Source organism: Corvus cornix, chromosome 2, assembly GCF_000738735.6.
Source record: "Corvus cornix cornix isolate S_Up_H32 chromosome 2, ASM73873v5, whole genome shotgun sequence".
Lineage (NCBI taxonomy): Eukaryota > Metazoa > Chordata > Aves > Passeriformes > Corvidae > Corvus > Corvus cornix.
Window position 1 is genome coordinate 23,015,468 of NC_046333.1, and position 24,576 is coordinate 23,040,043.

The following is a 24,576-nucleotide window of genomic DNA, read 5'->3' on the forward strand; positions in this document are numbered from 1 at the left end:
GATCTGATGGACGGACTATTCAGTGGATAAGGAATTGGCTGGATGGATGCAGCCAGAGTTGTGGTCAATGCTCTTATGTCCAGGTGGAGGCTGGTGATGAGTTGTGTCCCTCAGGGGTCCATCTTGGTACTAGGGCTCTTTAATACCTTTATCAATGACACATCAGTGGGATCGAGTGCACCCTCAACAAGTTTGCAGATCCATGAAGCTGAGTGGTGCAGCTGGCACAACAGAAGGATGGGATGCCATCCAGGGCCACCTGGACAAACTTGGGCTCATGAGAACCTCTTTAAGTTCAACAAGTCAAAGTACAACATACTGCACATCAGTTGGGGCAATCTCACATGTGAGTCCAGACTGGAAAAAGAACTTGGTGATGGCCACAAAGATGCTCAGAGGACTGAAGCATCTCACCTAGGAAGACAGGCTGAGAGAGCTGGGGTTGTTCAGCCTGGAGAAGAGATGGCTTTGGGGAGACCTCACTGTGACCTTCCAGTACCTGAAGGGGACTTATAAAAAAGAGTGACTTTTTTTACACAGGCAGATAGCATTAGGACATCAGGGAATATATGGTTTTAAACTAAAAGAGAGTAGGTTTAGATTAGATGTTATGAGGAAATTCTTACTAGGGGAGTGATGAGGCACGGGAACAGGTTGGCCGGAGAAGTTGTGGATGTCCCATCCCTGGAATTGTTCAATACCAGGTTGGATGGGGCGCTAAGTGACCTGGTTTAGTTGATGGCACCTGATCTGGGCATTGGAACTAGATGATATTTAAGGTCCCTTCATACCCAAGCCATTCTATGACTTTTAAAATGAACTATAATTCTTTTGACTAGCAATGCTGTCTTTAAAGAGTTAGGTACATATTCTTTTTGAAATTTTATTGTGAGAACTCTGATTTCTTTATTCTGTATTATGATGTTAGAATCTTAATGTATACTTGTGAAGAAACTGAGTACTCAAACCATTATTCAAAAAACTTTTTTTTAACTTTAATTATTTTCCATCTGCTTGTAGGCAGAAGCCAGACTTGCAGCAAAACGGGCAGCTCGAGCAGAAGCAAGAGATATACGTATGAGAGAGCTGGAGCGACAGCAAAAAGAGGTAGTGTAACTCATCAGGAATTATTGCAAACCTTTACAAAAATTCATAATGTATTTTTTATCTGCATTTGCTTAAGATTTTGCCTTTCAGTGTAATTCAGTTTTGTGCGAGTATTTTCAGCATTAGGATTGGATTATACTGAAAGTATTCACAGTAAATACCTATTGTCAAGATCTTTATTTAAAAAAATGATTAAAATGGGGTAATATTTACACTTACAGTTGCGTTTTGCTCCACACGTTTCTCCTAAAAAAAGTTTGCATTTCTTGAGAAAAAAAAATCCTAGAAACTAGGTTTTCAGCAGTATGGTTATTGCTTGGTTGTTGCATTTAATTCAGGTTTTGACATTGCATGTAAAACATTGAGAATTTACTATTTATCATGATTACACTCAAATGCATGTAATGTTGATACTTGGTTGTGGTGGGGTTTTTTTCTGTGGTAGTAAGTGAAATATGCAAAACATTCTTTGCCCCAATTTTATATGGTTCTCATTGTGCTGCAGTTTCAGTTTTTGAACTGCTGGAGTTCAAAATTGCTATTATTCTGAAGATTACATGGCAATTAATGTAGATTTTTCTGAGTTTTCAATTCAGAAATCCAGTCTTGTGTGGTGACTATAATTTAAATGGTAAATGGTTTGTTTGGTTTTCTTTTTACATTCTGTAGTTTTCTCAGCATTCATATGATAGAAAATGGGCTCATGTCCAGAAATGGATGGTAGGCTAAAATCACGTGTTGTGCATGTTTTTGCCACTCAGAGAACTAATATAGGATTTTGGAGGAAGTTAATTTACTAATGATTTGCTGTGTGTCATTTCAAAGTGTCTAATTATGTATAAACTATGTATAACCATATATATATATATACACACACAGACATAAACGATATATGTATGTGGTTCAACTATATATAGTCTAACCCTCCCCTGACTCACTGTTCCCTTGGGTCCTCTCAGTGGTTACCACAGAAGAGATAATCCCTGCCTCTCCACTTCCCTTTATAAGGATGTTCAGTACCACAGTGAGGACTCCCCTCAGTCTCCTCCACGCTGAACAGACAGGGTGACCTCAGCCACTCCTTGTTCAGCTTCCCCTCCAGCCCCTTCACCATTTTGGTTGCCCTTCTTTGGACGTTATCTAACAGCTCTGTATCTTTCTTATATTGTGGTACCCAAACTGCACACAGCACTCGAGATAAGGCTGCACCAGTGCAGAGCAGAGCGGGACAAGCCCCTCCCTTGCCTGGCTGCTGATGCTGTGCCTGATGCACCCAGGACATGGTTGGCCCTCCTGGCTGTGCAGGCACTGCTGACTCACATTCAACTTTTTGTCAACCAGGACCCCCAGGTGCCTTTCTGTGGTGCTGCTCTCCAGCATCTTGTTCCCCAGTCTGTCTGTCTGTACATCCAGGGTCGTCCCATCCCAAGTGCAGAATCCGGCACTTGTCTTTGTTAAACTTCATATGTGTTGGAGGTTAGGATTTGTTCAGATTTTTTCTTTCTCTTAGGGAATTTTTCTCCCATTTGTTGCCTAAGAGACCGGTACATGGATACTTGAGAGAGACAAAGGATGTGGCCAAGATGGGGGAAGGGGTTGCAGCTGGCTGCAGTCTCTTAGCTGGGGGACTTTCTCTTTGGAAGTGCAGAGATACTGTGAAATTTTGCCTGGGGGTGAGGGGCTGGGCTTGTCCCTCGCTCTCAGGATTGGAGAGGAGACAGTCAGGGTGCTTCTGCAGGGAGAATTTTCTGCCACTGTGGAGTTGTATAGTGCACTGCTTCTCTTTACCATGGGTAAGCCTTTGCTTGTAAGAGCGGCTATTGAACTGGGACCCTTTCAACACCTGATCTCACTGGAAAGGACCTTCACCATCTGTCACGATCCGCTAATGCAAGCGGGGGTCGTGATGGTTCGTTTATCGATCTCAGAGTGTAAAAGGACACAAGAGATTTCAGTTTTAATCAAAACAGTGCACCTTTATTAAGTGCCCACAACACAGTAATGCAATAGAAGAGAGTAAGAGAGAGAGAGAGAAAACAAAGTAGAGAGGGGGAAAAAGAGGGGCAATAGTTACCAACGGATGAGACGAAGTCCTCGTGGTCTTCCCGCCAATAGATTCGTCTTCTTTCCGTGGGGAGTCTCTACTTGGTTATTTTAAGAAGGTCCCTTTATAGTCCTTTTCAGAAGCGAGGGGCAACTGGCCAAGAGGTTGGGAATCTACAGCCATTGTTATGGGGTCCGTTGCTTTGGGAAGCAGGTACAGGACAGACGTACAAGACAGGTGTACGGAGAGGTATACAGGACAGGTATTCTTTCCTCTTCGGCGCAGTCCTTCCGCTGGGCAGCAAGAACGGCGCAGTCCATGTGACCTGCACTAATTTTCCTCAGGAATGCGTACCAGTTCCCAGTGGGCACACCTGTAGGCAACACTTGGCAGACAATCCCACCTCAACCAGGCCAGGACTGCTGTGTTCAGTCTCTGTCTTTGGCAATGATCGTGAGGCAGATGAGGGATTTTCGGACCGTCTCTTACACCATCTACTTGGGTGCTACAGGGGAAAACCCAGGACCCTGACCCCCTCTGGAGGGAGCATCTCCTGCGTGCTTGCAGCAGCTGTTTGCAGAAGCCTGGCTGCTGCTGTCCAGCCCCGCTGTTTTCTGCCGCTGCTTCAGGGTTTTCGGTAGACTTTTAACTTGACACCCTGTGCCTGCCCAACCCCCCGCGGCTCCTGCTAGGGCTGTGGAGTTTCTGCTACATTTTGTTTGCCACCCTGGGGGGTGTGCTCACCTCTGCTGTTCCAGCTTGCTGCTCCAAGATTCCTGCTACAGCCCATTTCACCATCCGGAGGGGCACTGGACCGGCTGCCCCCCGTGAGTTTGCAAAGGAAGAAGCCCCTTTTCAATCTCTGGTGCCGGCTGCGCCGCCATTACCCGTGTGGAGAGGTGGCTGAGCTCGCGCCACAGCGCCCCCTGCAGCCGCGGGGGAATCATCGCACCTGCCCTGCCCGGCCGGGAGCCACCAGCGCCCCTGCCGGCTGTGGCCGTGACTGCAGCAAAGGGGAAAGGGCCTGACAGCCGAGAGAAGGCTGGTACTGGGTTTCTGCTTTCGTTTGTTGTTGCTGCCATTGTTGTTGTTTGGTTATCTTGTTACATATATATATATATGTTAGTAAAGAACAGTTACTCCTTTTCCCATATCTTTGCCTGAATGCCCCGTAATTTCAAAGTTACAATAATTTGGAGAGAAGGAGGTCATATTTTCCATTCTAAGGGAAGTTCCTGCCTTCCTTGGCAGACACCTGTCTTTCAAAACAAGACAATATGGTTGGTGCTTGCCCATCTCTCTGATTTGCCAAGGTCTCGCTGTGGGGCCTCCCTGCCCTCAAGCTCCTCCGCTTTGGTGTCATCGGCAAACTTACTATTGCTTAGAGTTCTGTGTCCAAGTAATTTATGAAGAGACCTGGGCCTAAGATGAGCCTGTGGAACCCCACCAGTGACCTGATGCTGGTCCGATGTCATCCCGTTCACTACAACCGTTTGTGCCCGACCTGTGAGCCAGTTGCTCATTAATCATATAACACGGTTATCCAGCTGTGTGCAAGCCACTTTGTCCAGAAGGATCCTGTGAGAGACAGTATTGAAAGCTTTGCTGAAGTCAAAAAGGATACAATCTACTGACTTTCCTAGGTCACCTAGGTAGATTACCCTGTTGTATAAAACAATCAGGTTCGACAAGCAGGAGTTTCCCCTCATGAAGCCATACCAATGACTGAGTTGTTCCCCAGGTATTTTTCAATATCTCCCAGAATAGGATTTTCCGTGATTCTACCAGACACTGGAGTAAGACTGAGTTGATTGCAATGTTTCTTTGGAGGATTCATTTCACAAATTTCGTGTGCCTCTTAAAAGGGTATATGGGAGATGTGAGCGGTTTTTCTAGCTTTTAGAAAACTATTCACTGTGGAAATGTTTTGAATCATTAAGATTTAAGTAATACATGCTGAGACTAGCCATCATTTGAAATAGTTAAAACTACAATGACAGTTAATCTCTGTTGAAAAATCCTAGGAATGTCATTAGAATTTTATTTGCAAAGTTGTATTGACTCTTTATTGTCTCTTTGGCTAGCTGATATTTGTGTATACATTAGTTCTCATGTTCTCAAGATCAACATAGGTTTCTGTATTTCTTGGTGGAATGTACCTTTGAAAGTTCTTTTGCTTGGTATCAAGGGTTTCCAAAACATGGAACATAGATTGTATTTCTGAGGAATCTCACTCAAAATTAATGCCACTCAACTGAATGCCACCTTCCTTTTGCAGTCCTAAGAGGCACATCTGCTGCAGGAGATTTCTGAACAGATGTGCACTTCTTTCCTGGACTGGGAGGCATAACCTCTGTATTGGATAACATGCATAATTCAAACTTGAATTTTTAGAAATCAAGCTTGACAGATACCAGCAGCAGCTATCTGCAGTATGTACTGTAGTACTTAATCCTTTGACCTGAATATGCTGAACACTTAACACTGGCTATTTTCTGATGGAATGTCAGGAAAATACTTATTAACCCACCAATTAAGAGGAATCTTATATAAGTAGTAAACTCTCTTCTTGCCTGCTGCAGATGTTGCTAAGAGGTACTTGTCCATTTAGACCAGAGATACAAAGAATATTTAAAACTGGCAATGATCTAATTATATTGTGTTGAAAAGTTAAATAGCATGAACATTCATTTTAAACCTCAAAACAGACAGTATAGAGAGGAAGACTAAAATGTCGTTATGAAATGAACCTACCCTCCCGCCCGGGAAATTGTCTGGCAGAGTTTTAAATAGGCCTATTGAATAGTCATAACATAGTTTTAAACAAATTAATGTATCCAGTGAAGATGTAGACAATAACCATGTGATCATAAGCAATATGAAAGCTAGTTTTAGTCTTTAGATACCCATCTTTGATCTGGAGGCAAAGCCTTTAATTCTATAAATAACTGGCTTACAATCTTTAGAATAGTTCAACATATTGAAAATTGTAGGAAATAAGTAAGTTAAGGAAGAATTCCTACTTTTAGAACTGTGTTGTAGCCTCCAAATGGGATAGTTTTAAAATTAAGGTTATTCTTAACATGTTTTCATACTGTAAACATTTGAGATGCTTATGGCATGTGAAATATGTTTTAATTTTAAATTAATTGTGGTTTTTCTCTTGCTTCTTCTCACATATTCCTTTGTGTGAACCAAAATGAACATTCTCTCATCTTTCAACAGAATAAAAGATATTAAGGTGCCGTAGCTAGTTGTCATCACTCAGATTTTATAAGTTGGGTTTATTATTTTTACTGTCACTGTAGATTAAAACTAGCTGTAGAACTTAAAACTGATCAATTTGCTTAAGAAGCTTTGTTCCTCTAATAGAGAAGAAAATGTGGAGTATGTATGTGAAAACAGAATAATAATTTCTATTAGGGCTAAAATAACTTTGTAAATTACTTAAAATCTGAATGTAGTAATTATATGGTACATTTCTTACTTATGTACTTGTAATTTTGTAAAGCTCTCTATTTTTAATTTCTTAATTTAAACAATTTTGTGCTTTTTTCTACATTAATATGCTAATTGTAAGAAAGACTACTGAACACGGATTAGTAATTATATTAACCTGCCTTATTTGCATCCCCTGGTGTAATATCTTGCCTCAGTCACCCAAATCAGCTGGAATGAACTCTTCTGACTTGAATGAGTTTGCTTGACAGCATGGATTATTCAAAATGACACATAGCATTAAAAGTGCTAACAGCATGTTGCTCACTTTGCCTTCCCCATATTATGTCAGGTTTTTTTTTCCTTCCTTATGAAATAACTCTGCATTTCTTCTTTCTCAGGAAGATGCAGAGAGGGCCAGATACTCTCACCAGTCCAGTCGACATTCACATTTGGTTTGTGTTCAAACTGTATACTTTTTCTTTTTCATCACAGCTTTTAAAAACCAAACCAAAGGAAAAAAACATTTGGGTTCTGGTTTCATTTTCTAATGGAAAGGATGAAACTTCCAAGTTTTTTAAGTATTTGAAGTCATTATTTTAAGTCACATATAATGTTTAAGTTCATCTGGTATTTTATTTCCATAAATGTTAAAAAGGTAGTTTATTTTTATATGTTTCAATCTTCCAGCCGTTTCTTGCACTTTGAGTATTACTGTGTTTCTGTAGTATTTGTGAAAGAAAAGGTATCAGTACCTTAAGATACAATTTGAAGAAGAGTTTGGTATGATGCAAGGTTCTCTTTCTTTGAGAAGGTGGGAATATATTACTCATTAATGGCAAAAAATTTAGCTGAAGGTTGTAAGGTATCCCAAAGACTGCTAATGAAATATTTATTGTATAGGGTCTTTTATATCATCTTTAGGCCATATACATTGCTAAAGAATGGTTTTATTGAGGATATGTAAACATTTTCCTGGTCTTGGATCTGCCTAGAAATCAGTTGGTCATTGATCTGGGTATATAGGCCAGGAAAGGGACAAATTGCTAAAATAAAAGGGTTGGTGTTATTTATTTTGGGAGTTGGAATGAGCTGTTTCTTTGTGTGACTTTTTAAAAAAAGTGATTGTCACTTGCTAAGAGGTCTTGGCAATTAAATGTAGTCTTTGATTAACTGAATTTTGTGTAATGTCATGCAAGTGCTAGAGTTAAGTGTTTCTGCAATTTGCCACACAGGTAGTTTTACCAAATAATTTTGAACAGTAAATACTTCATCAAGAAAACATGTAAACTATGCTATGTGCAACAGTTAGAAACTTGTGAGCTGCTACAGATTTGCTCAGATCTGGTCTTGTCTTGGTTGACATAGCAAATACACCAAGATGGAGATTAAGTAATTGGCCATTGTCTAAACAAGAGGGTTTGAATTGGGCAGATAGCTAAGCTCATTTTTGGGAGGTTTACTTAGAATTTCTTTGACTGCCTTAGTTATTTTCTGTCATTCAATGAAGATTAATAGAATTAAATTTAAAAGTTTATTTCATATCTTGATATATTTTTATAATTTCATTCTCAAGAGTTCCTTGGATGTCAGTGCATCTCACAGGAGCAGAGCAAGTACCTCCAAAAGGAGAGATCTTGTGGTGTGTAACCTGGAATGAGCATGCTTTTTATTTAGGATGTGATGTGTTCACACTGTAACATTTTCTGTGTCTACTTACCAAAGCAGTAATTTGGTGAAAGCGTGCTTATAGAACATGGTATTAATGGGACTCCTGCAATGATTGATGTAATCAAGCACTTTGTGATAACAAATCTGAGAGCTCAAAGAAAGTGCTAAGTGAAGTTATCTTCAAGACGGAGCACTTACAGGTGTGAAGGGAATTAATCTCTTCAGTGCTTTCTCCCAAGGTCCCCAAAAGAGAAGGAAAATAAAGTGGAAAAAGGTTGTCCATCAGTCTTGATAGGTACAGATATGTTGTTGAAAGTTACGACAGAAAACATTTTTCTCTTTTATGTCGTGATTTTAGAACAGACAAGGCTGAAATACAGAAATTTTGCTTTTTCAGTAATGGGTATTTCTGTACATTTTTGGTATTCCTAGTTTAGGCGACTTAAACATTTGTTAGTAGACTGTTAAGCTGTTAATAGTTAGTTATAAAAGGTATAAGTTAAGTGTTGGGATGATAATGATTACCTGAGTGATCTGTCTTCATTCTCTTGATGGCAAGGTTGCTTATTGGAGGTAATAAAGACAGAAATTGTTTTAAAAAAATAAATAGTTAAGTTGGTTAAAACTGATACAGTGTCCTATGGGTCCTGTAGGTGATACTTTTAGTAATGCAGAGAGGGACCATAGTCTCTAAATTACATCCATAATATTAAAATACAATTTAAGATATTGTTAATATTGGATGTATTGGAACTATTGAGATAATATGAATACAGTATGAAATAATATTAACTAAATCTGGCATATATTAACTTATAAGCAAATATAAAATCTAAAGCTGGGGAATTTCTGATGTTAATTTAATGTCTAGAAGAAATTTTCAGATGTGCCAATAGACAAAAATAAATTATTTTTCTTGCAATCCTCTCATTACTCTCCATTTTGAAAATTACACTGAGCAATGCTCCAGCATGCTTACTAGTATATAATGTAATATTTTCAAACTACTTTCTTTTTTCCGTTGTGTTACAAGTAGGCTTAGGTTGATACTAATTTATAGTTTGTATTGTGCATTGCCCAAAGTCAGAATACCTGAACTGGAAAAAAACAAGCTTGCTGTGAAAATGTAAGTTTTTTAAGTTGAAAATAAGAAGTATAAACTTCACAAATTTTGCTGTTACTGAGTGACAAGAAACATTGGACACCGGCTAAACTATTATTACAAAGCTGTTTTTATTAGTATTCTTAAGAGTTGCCAAATCTGGTAGACTCCCATTCTCTTTACACTCAGCAGGCCCTTTCATCACACTGTTCCTTCTTTTTCACACACTTGCTCCTTCTGAAAAAACATGTTTATCCCTTTTCCCCACCTTTAATTCCTCCCTGATCACAAAATACTATTTCCCCTTCCTCCTGTAATGTCTTTCATGTGCTGTACCCTGTAGGCAGTGACCTTCCTGTGCCTGTAAGGTGCCCTGGAAAGTCATTCCATCATGATGAGTTGCACAGCTCAACAAGGGTGCTGATGATCCTTTAGACTGCTTTGCATGTGTGGAGATGAGTCTTTTGTTACATAACCTTCTAAATACTGACTCAGTTTAATGAAATCTACCATGTGAGACACTTAAAATTCTGTTACTAAAATCACATGAAATATTTCACATAACCTAGTGCTGTCCAAAATTATCTCACTTTTCATAAATTGGGATGCTGTTGGGGAAAAAGATTAATTTTTATTACGTGTTCCAGCCTCAGAAGGCACTTCAGATAGGATAAATGGCATTCCTTCATGCTTAAATGTTCATAATTAGTGGAGTATGTTTTCTTGTAATTTTCCTGTACGTCTTTTTAATCATTCTTTGGAAAAATGGCAATTTTTTTTAACACTGTGATTTTCATTTTAATTTAATTTTCTTTTACTTAAGTGTGACAACGCTAAGGATAGATCTGCAAGATATTTGGTCCCTGTATGTTAATACTTTGCATGTCTTTGAGTGAAGACTGGTTATGTGCTTTGTTTCTAAGGTGTAATGATATTAACGAGTGACTTTGAATTACTGATTTTAAAAAGTATGTAAATTTGTACTACCACATTTTCAGACCTAGAATAGTTTTGTAATTCTAACACTTCCTGTAGACTACATGTATAAATTTTGTCAGGGAGAAAAGACAACCGTCTTGCAGTAAGCACTTTCTAGTATTTAGTTGTTATTTCTAAACTTAGTAGTGAAGTGACATAAGATTAGACTGGGAGGACATTCTTGGGGGAAAAAAGTGTGTATGCATCTATTTGTATTCTCCATTACCACATAGAAACTTTAACTTAATCTAATGGAAAGTTATTTCAGTCCAGAGAAAAAGCAGCTGGTTTCTGTATCTTTACTTTAAAAAGTTGTTTCATATTTTTATGAAGTGATAGTAGGTTGCATCACATTCTCAGTGGTATTATGCTGCATAAGATCTATGTGTGTCTTCTAAAGAAAAAAAAAAGCATCAAATACCACTAAAAGGAATCTGTAAGCAGCTTAAAAAGCTGTATTTGTTTAAACAGCAGTGTTCTCTGAATTAGCTGTAGATAGGCAAGCACAAGATAGTGCTTAAATTAGTCTGTATTGTTAAACTTTTTTAGTTTATTGGTTTAAATTTTTTTGTGAAATATGAGCACTAGCTTTAAGCCAAGCCTATGTTAATGAGAATAGGGTTGATTATAGTTTCACTTACCAGTTCCTTTTAACACAGCGATAGAAGCCTGGCCTATTTTTTTCTAATTTTGTAGTTAGAAATTCCTGTGTTGTTTCTGTTTTAGGTGATAAAAACCTTAAATCCTTATGTTTGACTTCTTTATATTTTAAGATTGAAGATGCTGTTATATAGTGGTATTAATTCTCAAAATTTTATTCTTAGAGTCATGCTTACAATGAATCTCATAGTTCAAAGAAGAAAGCTGTTTATTTCCATAAAGGTTTATTGGTTAGTTTTCTAGTGTAATATTCATTACAAATATACTAAGTGTGTATCGTTATGGATAAATTTGTTAGCTTCCTGACATTTGCATAAATGTTTTTAGGAAAAAAGAAACCTCATTTTGATCAGATTCTGACCTCAATTTGTGTTTGAAACTGTCTTCATATCAGTGCAGTACCATCAATGGGATCAGCTGAATAGAAATCTTGTTCTGTTGGAGGCCTGGAAAAGGCTCTTGGAATTATTTAAAAGTGGCACTTCTGTGGATTAAAGTTTATTCAGTAGGGATGGAGATATGTGTTCTACTATTCCCACTTTGTCCCACATCAGAGAGTTAGAAACGTTTTATATGTAGATGTACAGCAGATTGAATTTGCCATAGACCTTGATGTTAACCCAGTGATTTACTGAGAAAGGCATGTGGATTATTGCGATCTTGCAGAAACTATTCTAGAAAGTTCGGTGTACAACATGTGAATATAGTGCCAATAAATGAAATATTTTGGATATAATTTTTCAGACTGTTTTTGGTGCTGATGAATTAGCAATTGCATTAGGGGTTGGGGTGTTAGGGACCGAGTCTGGAGAGCTGGCCAGAGTAATGACACGTACACTGATACGATTTGAGCATCGTTCTGCCTTTATTGTTCAACTATGCCAACTTATATCTACTTTTGCAAAGATTCACACCCAGTCCCTCTAGACAGCCTCTAATCTGCGGGGGAGCCGACCAGTGTATAACTTTGCCAAGGACACTCAGGGCTGCCTGCAGCCAGGTGCTTTCCAGGCTTGCCTGCAGCCAGGGGCCTGTTCAGGGGCTTTTCCTCAGCAACCCTGGGTTGTCCAGTCTTTCCAGGGATATCATATGCCCCTGTTCCGGAAGGAATCCCTCTACATTGGGGAGGTCAGAACAGCAGTGGACATTTGTGTTGAGACTAGACTGAAGTAATTTTGTATTTACTTATTATTGTATTACAGCATTTCTCCATGTACTTTTGAGGTGCTATTTTCTTGTTCTCTTAGTTCCTAAACAAAGGAGTAATGTGAATATTTCTGCTTTTTATTGCCTATTGAGATATGAAGTGCTGTATTCTGCAGGCACTACTTTCTGCCATGTTTTCGTCTGTCTGGTTTTTCTTTTTTGTATGTGTGTATGAATTTTTTGCCTCACGTGCATGTATATGCAATTTGTGTAGAGAGTGTCAAAAACCAACAGAAATAAGCCAAATTATAATTGCTAGACTTTCACTATGTGCACTTGGTGTAAGGAATAGTGGTAGGGCACAGGCTAATGCTGGCGTCACATAAACATCCAGCCCCTATTCAATTATCAGGAATTTCTGTCATCCTGTCTCCCCAAAATGCTTTGATTTATGATGGTATATGTTGCAGCGGGGATTACTGCAACAAGTATATTTCAAACCAGGAGTCCCGTGGAAAGCGAAGTATATATGGACAGATTCGTGGTAGATGTTTCAGAGATGTTTATTTCTCCAGCCACATGGCCGGGGCTCAGCTCAGGAACCCTGCAGTCATGGGACCCGAGGGTCCTTGGCCACACCAGGGAAACACAAACCAACCAATGGGAAATGAAGCTGACCGGGGGCAGGGAAACCCTGTGTCTGTGCCCTCAGGGCCCCTCTCCCAGGGCTCCATGGCAGGGGAGGGACCCCAACAGGTATATAATGGAAAAAAGATACAGTAAATAATTTTACTAATTATTAGCAAGTCTTGTCAGTTACGTTTTTCATTTATTTCTTACTACACTTGTCAGGCTTTTGGGGTTTTCTTATTTATTCTGGAGAAAAAATACCAAAATTTATTTTGTTTGATCATGGCATTAGAAATACAGATAATGCTGATATACAGAGTACATAGTAGTTTGGGGGGTTTTATTCTTTACTTGCTTAAGAACGTTATATGGATTTTGGGTCAACAGTAGGGAAAACTTCACAGCATTCTGCACAAGTTCTAAGCTTGGGAGCACTTGGGCAATGTTAAGATAAAACTTCTGTTTGCAAGGTCTACAAATGCAACCTTTGTTTTCTCTCTTCTTTTCTTCCTCACCCCTCAGAGTGAAATTTACTATGATCAAAGAAATTATAGCAGCCTTGGATATAGTAAACCAGTTCCTTCCTACCATATTCGGGTCTGTCTCCTCTTTCTATATTAATTTCCTTATGTAAATAAAATATGTATATGTGGGTTTGCTTACTTATGCCGTATGATGCTAACTTATTTCTCTATGACACTTCAAATTATTGCAGTTAAAAATAGTTATAGTTGTATTTTTTGCTCGTAAGGGTTGTGTTTTATAAAATTAATGTATAACACGCAGGTTACTCTGCTCTGCATGTGAGGTTTTGGATTTAAAATAACTTCTGTTTCATGATTCTGTATGATATGCAGAAAACAACCAGCAGCTGTGACAGTTGCTCTTTCAAATTCCCATCTTCTAAAAACAACAAAAAAAGTCTTAAATGTTTTGCACCATTGCACTACTTTTTTTCCATCTAAACAACTAAACACCTATTTGTCATGAGATGAGTAATACCTTCTGGTACCTGCAGCTACGGTCATGGCCAGGTTTAAGTAACTAGCTAGAGGAAACTGACACGTTATTTGAAAACTACTTAATTTTTTGCACTCTCTTCCACAAATCTACTTGCAAGAATACTAGATTGCTTTAATAATGTTTAAATTGATTTCAAAGGTAACAGGGTTTTGTGGAGGCTCTTCCACTCTTTTCTGAAAGTTTCTGTCTACTACAGAATTAAAATTTAGTATTTAAATCTTTAGAACTTTTGCAGAATATAGAGCAATAAACAACAAAAAAAATTATATATGCAGAAAAAGTATTTCTGATTTGTTCTGTTCTTCACATTATAGTCATCTTCTCTACACAGTGATCCAGCAGCACCAACTAGGAGTTACAGGGTTAGTACAATGTAAAATAATATCTCACTTATCTTTACATGTTTGAATGGCTCACAGAAATGTAAAATTACACTTTTCTTCATAGGTGTCTCCTTTAAACACTGGTTTGATAAGAAGTATCAGTTTGGTTTGTAAGCACCATTTGCATGGTTGCCTTAAACTTGTATTGTATGGCCATGAGGCTTGACAGTATTACATGTGCATTTTTTGGATATTTTTAGAGTTGAATTTGCTGTGTCTCATTTTCTGGAGGCATTAATTTTCTTAACATTGTTAAATTGCCTCTTTAAAGTATTTTAGTAGTTACCGTTTTACTGCTCTTTTTACAGACAAGCATAGAGCTGGTGAATGCAGCAATGATGTTGAAGAACACTGGGATTAGAACAAATTAATTCAAGCATACTAAGTAACAGCTGCATGTATAATACTAGAAAAAGTATTTAAAGCAGTTAAGCATTTGGATAGAAAAGTCATCAGGAGATTACTGAAATTTGTGGTAAACACACCTTGAATACTTTTAAATAGGATGCCATATTTAAATTTAATAAACATACAAAAATGCAATTGCATGAAAACCTAATCTGCATCTTAACAAAATAAAAAGCTGGTAGTGCCTAAGAATGGCTAAGATAGCTCTACAAAAAATTACCTTTAAAAAGTGACATGCATGTCTGAAACTTTATGCCTTTTGCTGCTATAGTAGTTCAAATCCATCTTACACTGCCATTTAGAGACACGCTAAACCTATGTAAAAAATCATCAAATATTATGTAGTATTTTTAAGTAGTTAGATTTTTTTTGCACTTGGATTGCAAACAGATGATTTACCTTTTTTTGGCTTTGTGTATGTTCTCAAGAAAATGTTAGAAGATTCAATGAGAGAACAAGACCATAAAGACTCCTATTACATATAATTCTGATATACATATAATTCTGGTTTCTGCTAGAGGTTTCTTCATAGATAGGGGCAAAGCAGCATGAAACTGTAACTTTTTTTTCTTTTTAAGTTGCATTGCTCAGAGCTGCTTTTATTATCCAATGCATAAATAGATTCAGCCTTGCACCTTTAAACATTCTATTTCAGGAGAATGTGCGTGGGTGAACACAGAATAAAACCGATAAGTGTACAGCATAGCTTCAGTTCCCCAGGGTGTGTTAAAACTTCTGCAGGCTTCAGAGCAGTTAAAACCAAACTGCAATTTAAATATTTAATTTAAGTATGCAAATAGTTAAGATTTGATTTTTTTTTTTAACTATTTGGCTGTTTTTTAAGGGAATTCTTTGAGTGACACATGGAAATAGACATGCCTAGTAGTAATAGTAAATGCTGCTGAGAATCTTTAAAAATTGTTTGTTTTATTAAAAAGTATGCTACTAACTGCGAATGCATAGATAGGGTAAAAGAGTACGTGACTGTGCATAGGAATTACAGTGTATGAGTGTGGCATGATAATTGCTCAGACTGGATATAAATCGTACTTCATTCCTTCTTTCTCAGCCCTCGTTGTGTGGTGATGGATGACATAACTCAAATAGTTCTCGCACTCTTAGTGTAATAGGCCTTTGGTTGTTTATTGTCTTTTCTGCAGACAAAAATCTATGAAGGTTGTGAAAGTATGCTTCATAACTTTTCTTTAGCCATCTGAATACAGTTATTCTTCAAGAGCAAGCTCAGTCCGAAGTAGTCCTGTGGTGAGCATTCCTATGCATGATTTGCTGAATGCTTTGATATGAACACATTAGCAATTATGAGTACATCCACTTGGGATGGTTTCACTGACCAACACACAGACTTGATTTTTCTGTTCCACATAAGAAGTTTTAATTTGTCAGAAATGTGATTTTTAGCAAGATGTAAATTTTTAGCAGTAAGACAGTAAGCTGTAGACAAAATAAGGAATTTGTTTTTCTAAATATCTTTTTAATGTTTGTAATAAACAACTAGTAACTGTAGTACATTGTTTGGGTTACCACCCTATGTCATTGTTGGAGTTACCACCTAGTATCCAAAATGAGAGAAATGAATTTCTGTATCTGTATTGTATTAAGTGTCATTCCAAAGTTGGCTTATTGTGCTGCAAAGTGATTTTAAATGGTTTTATTTTGCTTCTGCCTCAGAACAATTGTCTAAGTTTCATTGCTACATCTGCTCATTTGTCATGCTACACAAAACAAAAAAGTGATCAGTGTTCTAGTATGGGCTAAATTGAAATGTTCAGTCCTTTTTTAAATTTCATACATATTAACAGTGTTATAGGTACTAAACAAAACCACATTTGTCAGAAACTAATGATTTTAGCTACAAGAGATACCAGAGTGAATTTTTGAGGGTGTAGGAAAAAGGTAATTTTGCTATGCTTTATGAAGTTCTAAAACCTAACAGGTATTGACCTACATTTGTAATCTCCTGCACTGTGAAAACACTCCTTAGAGATTCATTTCTTAAAAGTATATACTTTTAGATATATAGGAATATATATATCAGATCTCACCATGTATATGTTATACAAATAATGCCAAGGTAACATCCACTCACACTAGTGAATGCTTAATAGAGTTCAAAGTGTTTGTTTAATGAAATAATTCCGAAACGCAGATGAGGTAAAAGTCTTATGAATAATTTAACATTCATTTCATACTGTTTCTGTGGCTTGTATTTTGGTTTTACTCTGGATAATGCATTTGAAGTCAGCTTAGTACACCCTGGAAATCAGAAGAGAAAGTAGGAGAGATGGAAAATTTGAGATACTGTGAGATACTTGTGAGATACTGTATGATGCTTCTCCATCTTAAAATGTATTGGTTTTCATGAACCCATTGGGAAAGATACTAGGAGTACAGAAAGTATAGAAGGAGGAACAGCAAGGTTTATCAGATATATGGACTTTTCAACAGCACAGAGAAGTGGATTTTGAATGAGAGACCAGTGTTGTTGTAGATTGTAGCCCAAGTTGTTTGTTCTTTTGCTGTAATCATAATAAATAAGAATTCTCTTCAGTATCTTCATACTTTGCGAAATGCTAGTGAAATAGGAAAGTTTAGCCAAATTTCCAACTATCAAAATTTATCTGCCTAGTTACATTTAAAGAAAATTTGGATACTATTTCAAATACAGATGTAGCTTTATAGCTGGAAAATTTGTTGTCAGAGAAATAGAACATAACATAGCATAGACAACATATACAAATTCTGTAGTCCTAAAATAGTGTAATCTGAGCCAGGTTTTCATCAGTAAACTGTTTTTTATATAACTGTTGTATATGTAACTTCTGGACATCTCACTGTCTTTTAATCAGAATGAGGCTACACATGCATCAAGTATGAAGAAATTTTTTTTTAAATGGTGAGAATTGGATAAGGACAATATATTTTCAAACTGTTCCATATAAGGATTTTTTCTCCTATAATCACTTTCAAAACTAAATACAATGTTCACGATAACTTTCTGCCTTTTGAAGTAGAATATTGTCAGCAAGCTTATGATAAATCCACTCTTCTCATTAAATACTGTGTTTTACATGCATAATGTTTCTCAGTTGAATATTTTACTTGAATTCCCATGGCAGATGTAATTGCTGTAATGAGCTTAGATGTATTTTGCCTTTTTTTACAAGCAATGTGTAGCACTAGCATTTTTTCCCCACCTTTTTAGGTGCCTGTCTGACATACATCTTTGGGGAGTAATCTTACCTTCTAGTGTAAGACATCTTAAACTTATGAATGAGAAGAAGCCCAGATTATAACTAGCACTGTTGGTTTTGTGTTGATTTGAAAAAAGACAACATTTGTAGAGAAAAAACAAAAATTTTTATTTATCAACTTATATAACCTGTCTTTTATGATCTGAAAACTTTTTTTTAAGGTAATTTTTGTAGTTTGTGTTTGACCCTAAATTAGTACTAAACCCTTTGGTATCTGGTTGCATGTTTTTTATATTACTCTAATTGAGGAAATTGAATCAATAATAAATGTTCATTGTTTTTAGTGCAATAATGGAGATTTAAGGTAGGATTTTTTGTTCTTTAATAAACTTTTGTGCATTCAGTGGTGTCATCTTCAGTTCTCTTTTACCTACTCCTTATCTTTTGAAGTCCTCTGATTTTTCTGATCAAAGTGAAACTGCTGCTGACTATTTTAGTCGTTCCAGCCGCAGGGGAAGCATTGTTTCTGATGCAGATGACAGCCAAGTTTTGACTAGTGTGAGTGTAATGCTTTTATTTACACTGTGGTGAATACAGCAAATTTATTAACTATGGATTTTCTTCTCATACTCTGAAAGAGTCAATACTTACATGAAAGCATTTTAAATTACTTAATTGCAAATAGGTTTATTGTGGGGTTGGGGCTGGTTTTTGTATAAAAATGTACTGAGTGAATCTTTAAAAAGCATGCTGCTTTATTTTAAGGGAGATTTTGCCTGTTGCTAGAAGCATGTGACAAGTGTAACACTTCACATTTTTGTGTGTGTGTGATAAGCTTAACAATCTCTTAAAGACCCAAACATTTTATATTTTTTTTCTTATGGAAATTAACAATGCTAAGGGGGTTTTGTGTACTTTTGGAATACTATTACTTCTTTAAGTGACAAAAATACTTAAAACTGTGCCCACATTAATGCATTTTAGTGTTCATTCATCCCGTATGAGATTTTGTCAGGATCCATTACTGAAACACTCCTTGTTTGCTATGCACTTGTACTGAATCCCATGTCAATCAACAGATCATGTTACAGGAAAATTACCGTGGTGGTTTTCCTGTGCATCTCCCTTTAGGCTGAACATTGTTTATACCAAACCTAGCCACCTTCTCGTGCTGCTGTAAGTTCTAAAAATTCTTTTTACTTGCAGTCAAAAATTTGTGTTTAATAGCATGGAGAAAAAAGGGAAATTTCTGTTCTTAGGTATATCTTTTGAAATAGCAGTCAGGGTTAGCACGTGCAGTAGGTAGGCAGAGAGGCTGAGAGCACCTGTGTTTATTTAGTTGAGCAAAAGGAATGCTGTGTGTTGATCAGCAGTGTGTAAGTGCTTGCTTAAGTGAGAGCTGAAGTCTTCGTACCCTTGCCAAGCAGTGCAACAAGGGCCAGCAACTTCACGCTGCAGTTTAGGAGTTCAGATGAGACATTCCAAGAAGCTCCACAAGGAGGTTATTGTTGCAGTCTGTCAGGTTACTGCAAGGCTGGAGAGCCTCTTGTGTTCAGGAGCTGGTGAGACTTAGCTAGATCAAGACACAGCTGTCCTGGACTATTGGCTGTGGTTCTGCTTTAAATGGGAGACTGAGGGGTAGAGTACTCCTGCAACCACTTTCTGTGACTTTGCATTTAGATGATACTTTAATACAGTTACAGTGCTATATAACCTGTAATAATTAGTGTTATTTATGACCTGTACATTCTCAAATCATGAGAGACTAACCATTTATCCAGCTTAAACTTTAGCTTTTTTTTCCCCATAATAAAGCTGACTTTCTGAAATTAATGCTCTGCTAAAAGAAATATGGAGGCTGAGACTGGCAGTTATGCTACCTTCTCAGTTGCTTGTGTTATCATCATCATTATGTGTTAGTAGATTCCAAATTTATATTTTTATTTAGGTTAGTCTAAATGTATCCTTCAGATCAATTGGATTCTTCACATCGTTTTATAGTCATACTGGTGGCAAATATTTACAATCTATAATTTCGGTACATCATTGGAGGTGGTGAATTTGTCAGGAAGAAGCAATGTTGCTTTTATAGAAACCACAGTAGGAGGGGGAAAAGAAAGATCTTATAAAGTAGTGTTTGTTTCTTCTGTGATTGCAATAGGCTTCCAAAACTCTTTTCTCTGGCATGGAGAAAAACAGGTGTTCTTTGAGAAGCAAGATACATGAGATACCATACTAAATATGTGTCTAATACCACATATTTTGATTCATAGAAATGTAGAAAATGTGGACATCTACAATATAATTTTGCAGTAGCAGAATTTCCTAAGTAGGAAGGAAGTGTGGTAGTTCTTTTACTTAATCTTCTGTACATAAAATATTAATTGAAATTATTTTATATGTTGCTTTTACTTAGTACACTTTAGTTATAGGCTTTTACCTGAACCGATTTTATTGTGATGTAATTGCAGTTTTCACTAAAGAGATTGAAAGTACAAATGTGTTTTCTATTGATTAGGACGTTCACACTGCTGTCACTGACTGCCTTAAGTGTACTTGCATGAAGCTTTGCATCTGTTATGCCACCAAGTGTTGTAGTGATTACTCTGTTGAAATTTAAAATAGTAAAACATGTTTTGTTGTTCTGTACTGGTAATGACTTTTAAAAAACATTAAAGAAAAGTTTCTGGCTTTTTCTTTACAAGCAGTCATTTATTTTGCAATTGAGGTAAAAACTACTTTTTTAGGCTGAATATTGTTTTTCCTGTCTTGATCTTTGCTAACATCTGGAATTTTTTAAATTGTTTAATTTTTAAATATTTTTGAACAAAAGATGCTGATTCAGTAGTCTCTTATTACAAAAGGTAATCATGTTCCCTATTCTCTTTCAGCTGGAAGAAAAGAGTGAAAAATCACATTCAGAAATATTTTCAAGGGTAAGAGTTTTTAATTTAAGAATTACTTAAAGTCAGTGTTCATCCACAAATTCGCAAGTGTTGAAATAGTTCAAAAAGTATAAATGCTGTGTATTTTTTGTCAAGGTTAGCTTGCAAAGATATTTTTAGATATACTTTTTTATTGCCCAAAATTAATGCTTTGTGCCTTTTATTTCTTGAGGAAAAAAAATTATTCTTTAGTTTACTTTTGGCCAGTAATAATTTTCTATACAATTTATTTTTCATGTGAGAAATACTTAACAGGAAAGGCTAAAATTTAAGAGGCTAAGGCTATAAAAATCTATATGGTATATTTTCATTGTAGGCTTTCTTCTGAATCCTGTATGGCAGAAATCATAATTTTTAGTAATATTGTAAATATCTATAGTATTTCAGCACTAATAGCTATCTTATGAATGTCTTCTGGACAGATGACTCAAAATTGTAATGTTCTGATACACTAAGTCATCAACAAGAGACCAATATTTTACCAAGAAAAACACAAATGCTGGAAATTAAGCAATGGAAAACACTGTCTGTAAGCTAATATTAAGAAAAACAAGAGAGAAAACTCTTCTGTGACTGTGAAGAAATTTACAAAGAGTATTGTCAAGTATACCAGAAATAACCATATGATTCCTGATACAATGTTCTTCCCTTTTTTTAAGCCCTCATCTCGCAATTCAGTAAGTGCAACTCCTCTGAGTGGCAACTCATCTAGGAGAGGAAGTGGAGATGCAAGTAGTCTGGTGGATCCTGATGCCTCCCTCAGTGAATTACGGGTAAATTGCATTTTCAGAGAATTTGGAGCTAGTTGAAATAGGAAGATTGTTTTTAAATACAGAACTTCTCTAATAATAAGAAAATGTTATGAGGATGTAATTTGCAATCATGAAGGATTTCTTTACTTTCTTGGTAATTTATCTTGGTATTTTTTGTGCTCATAATTATTGTTTAAGAGTTTAGGTTATTAAGATAAGACTTTTTAATGTCAAATTTCAAACAATTCTGACCTATTTGAGATTGCTTGGAGTCAGGGTTATAAAAAAACCCTTGATTTCCATCAAGTTGCTGTGAATTAATTATAATTTCTGGGAATTGTTGCAGGCTTTGTCATTTGACAGAAGTGCATGTAAACCCTTTAATGCTTTTTTGACTTTAAATTATTTCCCCATACTTCTTATGCAATGGTTCATTCCTATGTCCTGCAGGATATCTATGATCTTAAGGACCAGATACATGATGTAGAAGGGAGATACATGCAGGGACTTAAAGAATTAAAGGTATCAGGGCTCCTCCCAAGCATGCATTCTGAATGGGTGTTTCTGGGTAATGGAGTTATCACTGGTTTCACTAACATACAGTGGCTTCACTAACAAATTTTAAAATTTCTTTAAAGCATGTCTCTAATTTTTAATGCATGAAGAGCATCAGGTTAAAATGTACATGAGATTGCATATGTTCATTGTTTCATTAATGTTAGAAGTATTAAACTTTGATATTTTTATGTATATAGGTGTTATCTGATAAGATAATGAGATACTCAGTTTATATTTTTAGAGGTTTGTTAGCAAATAAACAGATACACAAAATAATTACTAGGTATCAAATGGGGAACAAAGAAATGGGAGATAATTACAGCAAGGAACTTAAGAATTAGTCTTCCAACTTTCAGCAAATACTTCATATTATAAAGCAAAACCAAAATAATAATTTTGAAAGATGTACTGCAATAATTTGGGCAGGCATATTGCTTGCAGGAGAAAATTAATTTTGTTTTAATTCTTTACCATTAAAAAATAACTTCTATTTATACTTGTGGTTTATATTCCCATTATTTTCTCTAAACCACAGGTTGTTTTTTTCAGCATTAGGTTAATGAGTGCTAAGAAAACTTTCCTGTCTGACAATCTAGCATGCACTGTGGTAGTCACATCCCCACCACCCCAGACTTTCACTGCTGGGAGTGAAACCCCTGTGAGTCACCCAGTGAGTGAATGGGTGCTGCGCTAGACTGGCTACACACACCATTCTCACACTGTCAGTCAAGGTCTCCTTGACTCAGCCACAGGTTTCCCATAACAGAGCCTCAGACGTCTGATTTCTCTCTAAGTACTTCAATCATGGCACAGTCACACATAAGCAACTCGAGATCAAGCTGGGTGCTGCCAAGGAGGGACCCTGAACCAAACGGTCCCTGGACTTTCGTATCCGCAGTCCATGCACACAGTAGTCTGGGGTCTTCCTGCTGAGCTGTTGGCTCCTGCTGTATCTCTGAGTGGCCGGTCACCTGGCTGGTGCCACAGGTTCCCATGCCCTTTGTTGTGCAAAGGGGTCAGTGCCAGATCACTGCTCTTGCTGGGAACTCCAGCCATTTCCCCATACACAGGGTGCAATCTGCAGTTTGCACTGCAGCAGCACACTGAACTACCTGGACTAGGTGTAGTCTTCCATGTGAGATTTGTCTGTATTTTGACTTGTTTAAACTAGTATGTAGGTGTTTCTTTTATACATTTCCACACAATTAATAGCATAGTAAATTTAAAATAATCATACTTTTCACTGTTTTGTATTGAAGGGAAATGGAATTCAACAAGTTATGGGGCTTACAAATCTTGTTCAGGATATTTGTTCTGTTCTCTTTCCTGTTGTCTAATTGTGAATTGTTTCATGTAAAACTAAGGAGAACTTTTCATATTTGTTTTATATCAATAGAGAGACTGAATTGAATGAATGCTTCTTGTATTAGAGCATGTAACAGTGATGTATTTATCAGCTTCCTTGAATTTCTTCAATTTAACAATTTATTAGATTATATAAAGGGGAAAATATGTAATATGAACTGTTTAGAGTAGCAAAAATATTACCTCTTTAAAGAATAACTTTACCTTTAAAAGTAACTTTCAACCTAATAGCAATAGGCTCAGATGAAGTATGTTTTGGTTTAGTTATATTGCCATATGACTATTAAAAGGACTTCAAAGAGTAGTAGATTATAAGATTATTAGACATAGACATATGAGACACAGATGGAGTGTAATGTGAAACTGCTTCATATCTTCAGAATGGATCTATGTCGCAATGACCACCACTGACCACTGCCCTGGCTAGCCCCTGCAGTGTGCGATAGGACTGGGGAGCAGCTGGAGGCTCTCGGCTTTAAAGCTGCTCCTCAGGAGTTCAGCTCTGCCCAGGGGAGCTGAAGCCCCAGGCACAGTGGCTGTCAGCAGTCCGGAGGAGGGAGAGGATAAAAAGTAGCAAGGAGGCGTCCCACACGGGGTAATCCAAGCTTATGGGAAGCAACTCCCAGGAGACAAGCCCCAAACAGCTCCAGGGGACCTCTTATAAAGGGAGGTGTTACAATGGGGGTGGCTTAACTGGGGACCAATAGAAATCTCTAAGGGAGGGATATGGACGAGGATAGACATTTCCTTGGGCCAATAGCCTCAAGGGGAGGAGGGAAAGGGATCACATGCCCCAATGGGACATTGAGGTTTAGGGGATTTCCAAAGGGGGAGGTATCTAGAGGGGTAGGGTCTCGGGGGATTGATGGGGACCATATAAGGGTAAACTGGGAGGTTTCAGGTGATGGACACTGAACCTTTGGGAACAACAGGAGGGGTTTGGGTGATTGATAGGGAAAGAGCTAGAACAAGGGGAGGAGAACAACCATGTAGGGAGCACCAGGGGAGCGGCTTGGGTCAGGGGCAAACCGACTGGGAATAGGAGTGGGGAAGGTAGGGATGAACCACTGGGGTACAGAAAACTTATATAAAAATACAATAAAGGTATCGCATCACCACAGATCTAACTCTCACACCTTTATGTGTTTGTCAGC

General features: G+C 37.2%; 1 protein-coding gene across 8 annotated transcripts in view; it reads left to right on the forward strand.

The window, feature by feature from the left end:
- Positions 1-24,576, forward strand: part of LRRFIP2 (LRR binding FLII interacting protein 2) — a 62,561-nt gene that overhangs the window by 19,209 nt on the left and 18,776 nt on the right. For 5 of the 8 annotated variants that reach the window (XM_039549407.1, XM_039549403.1, XM_039549406.1 and 2 more), the window contains exons 3-6: positions 1,021-1,107; positions 20,694-20,738; positions 21,407-21,520; positions 21,950-22,021. In XM_039549407.1, coding sequence (XP_039405341.1) covers positions 1,021-1,107; positions 20,694-20,738; positions 21,407-21,520; positions 21,950-22,021 — 318 coding nt within the window. The remainder of the gene's footprint in view (positions 1-1,020; positions 1,108-20,693; positions 20,739-21,406; positions 21,521-21,949; positions 22,022-24,576) is intronic. The other 3 variants (XM_039549405.1, XM_039549408.1, XM_039549410.1) reach the window with 1 other exon arrangement.